This window comes from Postia placenta (assembly GCF_002117355.1).
Source record: "Postia placenta MAD-698-R-SB12 unplaced genomic scaffold POSPLAscaffold_8, whole genome shotgun sequence".
NCBI lineage: Eukaryota > Fungi > Basidiomycota > Agaricomycetes > Polyporales > Adustoporiaceae > Rhodonia > Rhodonia placenta.
In genome coordinates this window covers 276,633-287,442 of record NW_020169839.1, presented here as the reverse complement: position 1 = coordinate 287,442, position 10,810 = coordinate 276,633, and the positions used below count along the sequence as shown (strand labels likewise).

General features: G+C 55.1%; 4 protein-coding genes across 4 annotated transcripts; 2 read left to right on the top strand and 2 right to left on the bottom strand.

The window, feature by feature from the left end:
• Positions 1-811: 811 nt before the first annotated feature.
• Positions 812-2,607, top strand: POSPLADRAFT_1057192 (hypothetical protein; the record flags this gene model as incomplete). Its single annotated transcript, XM_024480885.1, has 6 exons — positions 812-925; positions 1,505-1,775; positions 1,833-1,948; positions 1,998-2,087; positions 2,136-2,307; positions 2,357-2,607. 6 exons carry the CDS (start codon positions 812-814, stop codon positions 2,605-2,607), a joined length of 1,014 nt encoding a protein of 337 aa, XP_024338227.1.
• Positions 2,608-6,747: 4,140 nt separating this feature from the next.
• On the bottom strand, positions 6,748-7,987 carry POSPLADRAFT_1144318 (hypothetical protein; the record flags this gene model as incomplete). Its single annotated transcript, XM_024485689.1, has 2 exons — positions 6,748-6,825; positions 6,851-7,987. The coding sequence occupies 2 exons, from the start codon at positions 7,985-7,987 to the stop codon at positions 6,748-6,750; spliced, it is 1,215 nt and encodes a 404-aa protein (XP_024338226.1).
• Positions 7,967-8,686, top strand: POSPLADRAFT_1145326 (hypothetical protein; the record flags this gene model as incomplete). Its single annotated transcript, XM_024485788.1, has 3 exons — positions 7,967-8,280; positions 8,348-8,447; positions 8,474-8,686. Coding segments are annotated over 3 exons (627 nt in total), but the record flags the coding sequence as incomplete, so codon positions are not given.
• Positions 8,687-8,801: 115 nt separating this feature from the next.
• POSPLADRAFT_1057189 (hypothetical protein) lies at positions 8,802-10,810 on the bottom strand (the record flags this gene model as incomplete). Its single annotated transcript, XM_024480884.1, has 3 exons — positions 8,802-9,580; positions 10,540-10,650; positions 10,795-10,810. The coding sequence occupies 3 exons, from the start codon at positions 10,808-10,810 to the stop codon at positions 8,802-8,804; spliced, it is 906 nt and encodes a 301-aa protein (XP_024338224.1).

Here is a 10,810-nt window from a genome sequence, read left to right as displayed (position 1 = left end):
GGAAAACTCGACTTATGAGCTCTGAACTCGAGGGGGAACCAGATCTTGTATTTTTGGAGAGAAGTACGACAGATTTTATACTACACATAGGACGCTACGACTATCGAGAGTGGCACACTAGTACAAGGGGCTTTGCATTGTTCCGCATGAAGCTGCCTCACCGAGTGGCACGCATCAAGTCCATCGGTAGACCGACGTCATGCCGAACGCGGAGATGAGGAGAAACATGTGGCCACTTTGGACCGGTATCCATCGTTGAAGGCATGCCACGAGGTTCAATACCTAATCGGGAAAGACCGGCTACGTCGGTGTGGCATGGAGCGATGCGCGCGCTTGGACGAACGGCGTCAAGTGGCCCTATTGTCTGCCGAATGCGGGAGATGTCCCGAGATCTACGCGCAAGGCATCAGGACGACCGTGCCGAGCTTCGAGTAAGCGTTGCGCACCGTCGAAGATGTCGAAGAGCGTCGAAGGCAAAATCGAACTGTTGGGAGACTGAGTCAAAGTGGCGGGCGGGATGCGACTGCCAAAAAGAGGTGTATCGGGGCCCATAGGGGCTTGGCGCCTATCATCTCCTCCCTATTGAAATTTGGACCACCCTCGGTCCTCCACGTGATGCGAGAAGCGCGATGGTCGTGAACGGATCAAAGCGGCATGACAACCCACATCGGTTTTGAACGCCACGTGGCCGGCGCTAAACGCTGGTCGAAAAGGGGTTATAAGCAGGGTAGACTTAGCCTCATTTTCCCCATCCCATCGTTCCTTCGTCGCTACCTCGCCGTCCTTTCCCGCATACTCGCTGCTTTCTACAATGTCTGCTCGCTCCGCCACCCCTGCCCCGACGCCTTCGCTCGTCAACCGCCGCCTTGCCTCCCTGCTCATGGTCCTCGAGGCTCCGCCGACCGCCGACGCCACGCTCGACGTGGTTTGTCACGACTTGGTACGGCGTCTAGCCGTTTTTTAATTTTTCCCTTTCGCGGGCTCGAACCTGCGACCTCTGTACTACCTGCCTGATATGGACACAACGTTATCTACTGTACGATCAGATTAGATAGGACGGCAGTGCACGGCACAGCCCGGGCTCCGCTGACACAGCCGCTCTGACTCACCGGCCCCCGGGGCCGCGTCAGCATGCTGCACACGGACCAGCTGCGCACAGACCAGCGCGCACAGCCTCCCCTAAACATCCCCTGTATATAAGCCGGCCTCTGCTGCCCTAGGGACCTCAGTTTCGACCTCTTGTCCCTAGGTCAGTAAGCATCCTTTGTATTCCTTTTCTTACCTTACTAACTAATACATTTACTTGTCCCTAGCCTTAGGTTTGAGCACCGCTCACCATCGCTTCGGTAAGAATCAGTCGAACGCCCCCAGCTTCTTTTAGGTTTTCCCCTGTCGCTCGACCTCAAGTCGCGACATGGTTGAAGAGTGGGCGCAAGACTTGTTGCCCCTCGTTGTAAGTCGTTTGTAACCTACATAACCCAGCTAACCCTTTGTTTTCTAACAGCTCGCCTATCGCAAGGCCCTGGGCGCCATCCGCAACGAGGAGACGGAGTTGCGCATCGCCGCTGCCGTCAAACAGCTCGCCGAGCGGGCGTCGGAGTTGTGGGTCGAGTGGGCGCGCAGTGACTGGCCCGAGCTCGCGACCGCTATCGATGCCGAGGTTGAACGATGCGTCGAAGAGCAGAAGCGCCTCGCCGAAGAGGAAGCACGACATGTCGAAGAGGCTGCGAAGCGTGCGAAGGCCGCCGAGGACCATCGCCTCGAAGACGAACGGCGTTGAAAGGACGAAGAGGACCGTCAGAAGCAGGCCGAAGACGAGTGTTGCGCACAAGAGGCCGCCGACGAGGAGTTGGCGAGGATCGCGGCCGCCGAGGGGCTTCTCGACAAGGGGAAAGGGCGCGCAAGAGTCGACGAGGAGGTCGCCGAGTTGTCGGACGACCCTTCGCTCGTAAGTGTTTTCTTCTATTGCCCTTCGGTCGCTAATCACTCTTTCGTAGAAGACTCCTCGGGCAGTCGAACGCCCGTTCGCGATGATGGAGGCCGACATGGCCGCCGCGGCGATTGAGAAGCGCCAGTCAGGACAGAAGGTACGTTCGATGCTCCGTTGAGTCGGTTCGAAGCTAACTCCTTGATAGTGTGATCATTGCGCCGGCTACCGCTTGGCCCCGGTCGAGTGTGTGTGGGTCGAGAACGCCACAACCTGCGAGAGGTGCACGCAGTTCCAACAGGGCTGCTACTTCGACAAGGTGTCTGTCCTGGGCAAGACAAAGAAAACGCGCGGCAGGGGATCAACCACGAAAAAGCGCAGTAAGTTGTATCCTCTGTGTGCCCTAGGTTTTCGCTAATGACTTAGTAGTTCGGCCGACCTCTCCTGGGCCTTCGGTCGCGGAATCGAGCGGTTTGAAGAAGCGCCGAGTCGACGAGCCTCCGCGCCCCCTTCTACGACTGCCTCTCGATGGGGCCAGCCGCCTTGGGCTCGAACAGGACGACCTCGATGCGCTCGACCTCGACGACGAGTCTCGGGGGATCATCCGCGTCATCCGCGAGGAGTGCGCCTTCATCGCTCGTCGTCGAGCGCTCCTACACGACATGGACCTCGACCTTTAAAAGATGGAGAAGGCCACGCTCGCGAAGGGGGGAATCGGGTTCGTGTGCGGGGCTGTCGACGATGACTAGGCGATGGCGCGGGTCGTATTGTATCATAGTTGTCTTCATGTCGTAGAATATTGTGTCCATAGTCAAATCAAAAATGTGGCCCTTGGCCTAAACAAAACCTAGCGTGAACTAAGAAAAGGAAATGAAAATAAGTGTGTTCGAAGCCTGTTGTAACATGATCGAAGGACATAGAAGGTGAAATAGAAATGTTTGTAGCGAGGGAAAATGGACTTAATGAAAATATAGGCTCAGTTTGTCATCACAGCCTAGGAGGACTCGTCTAAGGTGAGCCTCCGCGCAACGGTCGAATCGAAGCATTCGTAGAACGTCAAACAATATTGCAACTTATCGAGTTGAATCAAAGATATTCGTACAAGGGTTGGTCTAGAACGTAGGAGAAAATCAAACATATCGCGTAACGTGAGAGCAGGAATGGAGAGAAGAAAGTACGTATCGTGTTGTACAAGTAATAAAAGGGAACAACCCCTATTCGTCACGTTCTTTGGCTTCTTCAACTTCATCATCGTCGTCGTCGCCTAGAGAATTCGATAGTTCGAGTTCTCGAAGACGCTCGGTCGAGACATCTTCGAGATCTTCGGGGATTGGAATGGATTTGCGCGCGAAATATGGAATGATGCGGAATGCTGCGATGGGTCGATCGAGGACTGTACCGTTGAGTTCGCACACGATGTACGCGCCGCCCTTGTTGCGCGAGACAACGATGAGGGGGCCTAGGTATCGCGGGTGCATCTTGCGGTTGAGGGACTTCTCAATCTTCGTGTTGCGTATGAGCACTAGGGCTCCGCATTTGAAGTCGAAATCCTGGATTGAGTGCTCGTGCTCTTTCTCGAAGCGAATTGCTGCAGTTCGACGTGCTTCGTAGACCTTCGAGTGGAGTTCGGTGACTTGCTCGACGCGTTTCTGGAGCGCAATGGCTCTACGGGCGATGAGATCGGTTGTCGAAAGAATCGAAGTCGGTGGTGGTTGCAGATACGTAGCTTTGACAATGTCAAGAGGAATGAGCGGATGGGTGCCCGTAACAGCGAAATAGGGTGAGCAGCCCATGCGTCGTCGAGTCGTGATGCGCTCGGACCAAAATACAAAGTACGCAGCTTGGGACCATTTCTTCTCATCTCCATCGGCTGTCTTAAACAAGGCTTGTCGCGTGCTGAAGGACGTTTGACGAGACCATTCGCCCTCAAATTGTACCCACTGATTCGAATATGGTTGATGTGGTACTTCTTTGAAAGGTAATCGGCCGCCTTGATGAACGCCGTACCGTTGTCGGTGACGATCTCACTAAGCGCGCCCCATCGACAGAGGATGTCTTTGAAGATCCAGTCAGCGAGGGCCTTTGCTGTCTCTTTTCGAAGCATTTGAAACTCGGGGTAAGTCGTGAGCGAGCATCTACCTTGGACCAAGTACTTGTATCCGCCCGAGGCCGGCATGTGCATTGTGTCGATGTGAATTTTCGCGAAGATGGGGGCTGGTACTGCGACGGTCGGAGGAATGAGGATTTGACGCACTTGTCGAGACTGGCAGATATGGCACGATCGAACGAACCAAGCGATGTCGGCATAGTGGAACGGCCACCAGAATCGCTCATTGACAAAGGCTCGGGTTGTATAGATTCCTCGATGCGCGGTGCGGTTGTGGCATTCTCGAAGTATTCGAAGGCGATCGCCGGGCTTGACGACTAGCTTGTGTGCTCCGTGACTGTCCTTGCGCCAGAGGGTGTCGTTGTCAAGGAAGAATTGCATGCAGTACTTGATGAATCCTTTGTAAACGCTTTCGGAGATGCCGTGGGGCTTCGCTAACGTTCGATGAAATTCGAGCATGTCGTCGAGCTTTGCATCGGCGAGTTGTGCTTGTTCCGATCGAGGCACTAGCTTGTAGCTATCCTCCTCCCTATTGAAATCTGAGCCGTCCTCAGCTCTGTCATTGGTGAAGATGGCCCGCATCTGGATGGACGGGAGGGGCTGAATCTGGTGAACGAAAGAATGCATCTGGTCGATCCAATCGTCGAACTCTTCGTCGACCTGGTCTTCGATGACATCACCAGGCTGAGCTGTGCGTCGAGAGAGGCCGTCGGGGCCGTGCATTGTACCGGGGACGTGGACTAGCGTGAAATGGAATGTGAGAATCGAGACGATCCACCGGTCAATACTCGCACTTGGGGCTATGTCCGGGTTCTTCAGCATACCCTTGATGTACCGCGCGTCGACTTTGACGATGAGGTTCCGAATGCCGATCAGGTAAAGTTGAAGGGATCGTAGTGCACGGAAGAGGCCGTAGATCTCGAGCTTTGGCTGTGAAAACCTTCGTTCGCGATCGTTGAGCGTGATCAAGCCGAACCTGCTGTAGTAATGGACTCGCATGTTGGTTTCGTCGCATTGGCAGAGGTGGTATCCGACTGCAATGAACGACGTGTCGACTGCGAGAATGACGGGGGAGGGGGAATCATAATTAATGGCTCGGAGGGTGGGGGATGAGAGTAGCGCATCCTTGAGGTCTTCTTGCGCCACAATTTGCTCCGGACCGAACTCGAACTCGACGTCCTTCCTCGTGAGGCGTACGAGCGCATCAGTGCAGTGAGCGAAATTACGGATGAAGATACGAACAACACCGATGGTCCCGAGGAACGCTCGAACGTCGGATAGAGTAGCGCATGGACCCCAGTTGCGTATCGCTGTGACGCGAGAGTCGTCGGGGAGGCGTCCTTGAGGAGTGCAGCGATGTCCTACCACCATGATTTCTCGAGCGATGAGGACACTTTTGACTCCAGAGAAGGTATCTCCAGCGTAGTGCATTCGAGTGACCACGCGGTTCATGTTCTTGAAATGCTCCCATACGAAGCGTCGAATGCCGTGGTTCGAAGGGAGCCGCTCGTCGTCATAGTCGGATTCGGGACCCTTGACGGGAACGTCGTCGACGTAGGGCACCGTAACGTGCGGAATCTGGGGCTGGAGGATGTAGGTGACGTCGTCGTGGAAGATCGGGACTGAGTTCGTCCAACCCATCGGAAGTGTGACTAGGCGCATGGCTCCGTAGGGTGTCTGGAACGTCGTTAGATCTCTCGAAGACTCGGCGATGAGTCGTTCGTTGTAGCCGACATAGAGGTCGAGCATGCCACCGCATGGTCTTCCTCCGAATTGTTCTGCGAGGTATTCGGGCATCGGCGGTACACCGGAATGTTGGATCGTGACTGCATTGAGGGGCTCGAGGGAATGGACGAGTCGAAGCGATTTACCGTCCTTCTTGATGACACAGAACCACCGCGATCGATACGACGAGTTCGATGGCTCGTAGACTCCGGCGGCGATCTTTCACTTGATCACCGCGCAGACTTCGTTGTAGATCCCGGGTGGAATGGGAATATTCTTCTGCACCCAGGGCGTGTGAGGAACGACAGGGAAATCGATGGGGGGGAAGTACTCGGGCTTGAAGCATCCGCGCTCATCGTCGGTCCAGGCAAAGGCTTCGTTGTGCAGGCACATGAAGTGGTGGAGGACTCGACGTTCTTCGGGAAGTAGGAAGTCGCCGTCGTGAAGCTTATCAGTTGCTTCGAAGCGTTCAAGGGTGTACCGACCGGTAGGTTTGAACGGCGGAAGGTCGGTCGAAAGCTTAGGCATGATGGATAGAGGGTCGCCCTTTATGTCTCGAAGTATTCGAAATTGTTTGGGGACGGCACCAAGGACGGGTCGGGTTTTGAGAGCGACAGGCTTGTATTTCTTCTTTGTCGTGGCGAGGATCTTGTGCGTTGAGGGGGTAGAAGTCGATGTCGTAGAAGGAAAGGGAAGAATTGAGTTGGAAAGCTGCGAGATGGACTTCGTCGGAGCGGGAGCTGGCGGAGTCGAAGCGAACGGAGCTGAGAATAGAAGAGTCGAAGCCCACGTCGAAGCGTTCGACGGGGCGGCATTGGAAGCTGTATTGTCCGAAGCGTAAAGAGACTGCAAATATGAAGAAACGGAGGTGCATGCGGAGAGGTATAGTGACGAAACAGCATTCGGAATCGAGGAATCAATAGAAGAGATGAAGGAAATATTCGGGTTTACCCCATCATAGTCGATGACTAGCGCGGCTTCTCCTTGATCATGGGGAATCAATTCCTCGAAGCGAGAAAATGCGATTTGCGACACCCGAGAGGATGCTGCTGGCTTTGCGATCTTCCTCGCGCGTACGTCGGAATCGTGACGGTTTCGCCGGTGTTTGGACAGAGGATCGTAATGGTCTGGTTCTCGTCGGCGAAGTTCTTGACAACGCTCTGCGTAAGCACATCGAAGGGTCGGCTGAGGAGGATGTCGTATGCTGCGTTTCGAATGACGTGAGCCTGGAGGTACAACACGATCTCACCGATGCAGAAGGGAACATTTCGAATGAGTCCCAGCGATCGGTCCACCTCGCCGTTCGCCGATTGCATGTTCAGCTGGATAGTAGGATCGAAGAGGAGGTTGAGGCCGAGACAGACCTCTTCCAACATGGCGACAATCTGCGATCCTGGGTCGACAATGCATTCGATCTGCTCTTTGTTGTCGATCAACGCGATGATCGAACGAATCGCGTTTGAATCGCGTGCGACGGTGAATTCTGCGGGGTGCTCGCCGTGAGGGATGTGCTTCAGATAAGTTTCATATGGGTCGGGGACGATTGTAGCACCGGGTTCCAACGTTGCACCTGAACACGAGAGCTGGTTGACGGCCGTGACCTCGTCGGTGCCGATTTCTACGATGTGGGCCGACGCGACGGGTTCCGTCGAGACTCGCTTAGGGGTGACGGCGTCGTGGTACTTGTTTCGAACGTCGGGCGCGATTGACAGCAATTCTTCTGGAGTCAGCGTGACGAACGGCGACTTCATCGAATGCTGGAAGATCTCCTCGACGAGCTTCGGCTGGATAACGGGGACGATGGTCTTGTACGCTGGTTCCTTGCCCTTGTCGTTCGAGGGCTTCGGCAGGGTTGCGAAGTTTCGAACGTTCGGTGGGGCGTAGGTTGCGTCGTGAGCGTTTGCGAAGGGGTGTACTAGTGGTGCTGGGGGAGCGGATGTAGCGATAGGTTGAGACGTGGATCGCGCAGGCGGCGAAGGCGGCGCGGGCGATGCTGCTGGTATCGTTGGAGGTGGAGCCGTGCTTGTCGAAGTGCTCGAGGGTGCCGCCACTCCCTTTGATGTACCAGATCCCGAGGCTTCCGCGCTCTTCAGGACGGCTGGCGTCGTGGGCTTCTTCCGCTGTAGAATCTCGACGCCGTCGAAGACCTCCCTTCGCTTCCGTAGCTGAAGGAGTTCTCGCTCGAGCACCTCAATCCTGCTGCTGGTGTTGAGCGTGAAGGTTTGCATAGTCGAGCGATCGTCGATCTCAAAGAGCATCGTCGGAGCGGCGGGCGCTGCGGCATTTCTTCTATGTCACTCGTAGATTCGATCTCGTATTGTGAGACCAGGGATAGTGCGGGGGCAGAAACTTCCGTTCAAAAGAACGATCTTGCCGTCGGTGTTTCGTTTACACTTGCTGTCCCGAATGTCGATCTCCGCAAACTCGCAGGTGCCTACCCTGCAGCCACGATTGCCACAGTAGTGGCACGTCTGTTCAGCTCCGCTGTTCTCATGGATGTGGACGGCAGCTTGTTGTCTCGGTGCGGGGGCGTGGTTGTGCGTCGCGTGTGTCATTGGCTGAATGAGTGTTGCGATCGTCCTCGACAGGCTTTCGATGATCATCGAGATGTCTTCGGTCTTGATCATCCCGGGGGACACCGTTGTCGAAGTGTTCGACGTCGAAGCGGTAGCTTGGTTAGCCGCTGTCGTAGGTGTGCTCGATGTACCGTGTAGAATGAAAGTAGCCACCGTGTGAATCTCTGCCATGGTGTATGGGTCGTCGGCGTAGTGATCGGGGTGCTTGAGATGCAGTCGGGTCTCGAGCCGTGTGAGCAATGCTGGCTGGAATCCTCGAAGAAATGCGCAACTTTGTTCGATAGTGGAGAGTCGGTGCTGTGCGATGAGATGTTTCGTAATGGCCATGAAGTCGCGGTAGTAGCAGCCTAGATCTGCCGCATTGTGAATCCCGATACGAGCGCGTTTGCCGATGAGCTGATCCATGTCTGCCAGCGACCACTTTCTTGTATCGTCGGCGCCAGAATAGAGTGCTCGTACGTCGGCTTCAATCGTTGTAGCTCTTGGCTACGTCGATGAAGGACTCGATGGTTTCCCACAAGTCGGCGACATCGATCGAAGGGTACCAAACAGCCCACTGTTTCTTGGCTGCTTCGTCAGTAATCTGACACCGGGTGAACAATGCTTCGAGGTCCTGGAAGTAACGCCGAAGCGAACGGACTTCCGACGGGTCGAAGCTCGGTGCCGTCGAATGACCGCGCGGGGGCATCAATGGTGTGTTTGTGTTCTGACTCATGTTCGTAGTGTTAGTAGGAGCTGGGGTCGAAGAGGACGCGGTAGTAGTTGAAGGAATCGTAGGTGTGGGCGGTGCGGAGTTGGAGTTCGAAGCTGCGTTCGAAGGTGCTAAAGGTGGCGGAGGTGCCAGGTCGGATGTAGGTATGACTGAAAGTCGCAAAGAGGATGCGATGGGCAGCTGAGCGTGGGCACGACAAGAAGACGGAGTCGGGAGTTCGAGATTCGAAGTAGATGGGATGGGATCCTCGGGTTCGGGCGAAGAACCGGATCGTTTGAAAAGTTCAGGAGTCGAAGTGTCATAGTCGGAAGTAGTGAGGCCTAGAAGCTCGGGGGAAGAAGTGCGTTCTTCGGCGGTCGAAGGGATTGGTTCTTCGTCGAAGTCGTCCTGGAGTTCTTGGTCTATCTCGTCTTCCTCGTCGCGGTCGAAGTCACCGGGAATTGTTGGAGAGGGAGTCGATTGCGTTCTAGAGGCGCTGTCGAGGTTCTCAGCGGCGCTGCGGCTAGCAGCCTCACACGCTTGCGAGCGGGTGACTACTGGAGACGTTTTCGGAAACTCGAAAGCGGCGAATTCTTGCCTAAGATCCCCTCGCGGTGGGCTCCAGAAATGATACGACCTACGAAACTCTAACCCCTAACCTGGGTGCGACCTAAAGGGACTAGAGAGACCGATTATAGTCTAATGAGAGGGGAGTTAGCAGCAAGGTGTCCCGCGGTTCGAGTGAACACGAGAAACGCCTTCGGAAAAGGCTACGAACGCTAGGGAAGCTACGAGGTGGCTTCAACACGTCGTCGAAGCTACTCGGAGGCTGGGGGTGGTTAGTGGAGACGATCGAAGCTCGGCAGAGCTCTTCGACATATCATAGAAGGAAAGGAAACAACTCGAAGGGGGGGGGGACTTAGCTAGGACGCGGTTCGCAGTTTCTTCGACAATAGTCGAAGTCGAAGGGTTCGTCAAAACTGTATCGACGAGTAAACGCAGTGGACGAGGTTTCGAGGTTATGCAGTGAGGAACGAAGTGACGCAGTTGAGGGCTTAGACGCAGGGCAAACTCGACTTATGAGCTCTGAACTCGAGGGGGGAACCGGATCTTGTTCTTTTTGGAGAGAAGTATGACAGATTTTATACTACGCATAGGACGCTATGACTATCGAGAGTGGCACACTAGTACAAGGGGCTTTGCATTGTTCCGCACGAAGCTGCCTCACCGAGTGGCATGTATCAAGTCCATCAGTAGAGTGACATCATGCCGAACGCGGAGATGAAGAGCAACATATGGCCACTTCGGACCGGTATCCGTTATTGAAGGCATGCCGCGAGGTTCAATACCTAATCGGGAAAGACCGGCTACGTCGGTGTGGCTTGGAGCGATGCGTGCGCTTGGCCGAGCGGCATCAAGTGGCCCTATTGTTCGCCAAATGCGGAAGATGTTCCGAGATCTACGCGTGAGGCATCGGAACGACCGTGCCGAGCTTCGAGTAAGCGTCACGCACTGTCGAAGGTGTCGAAGAGCGTCGAAGGCGAAATCGAAGTGTTGGGAGACTGAGTCGAAGTGCCGGGCGGGATGCGACTGCCGAAAAGAGGTGTATCGGGGCCCAGAGGGGCTTGGCGCCTATCAGCGTATGCTCACCATCGCTTCGGTAAGACCCAGTCAAACGCCCTCAGCTCTCAGATGCTCCCCTGTTGCTTGACCTCAAGTCGTGATAGTTCCACTGCTAAAACCAAAGGATCAGAATCCCAGGAGTCACCCTTGGTGTTGTTCAT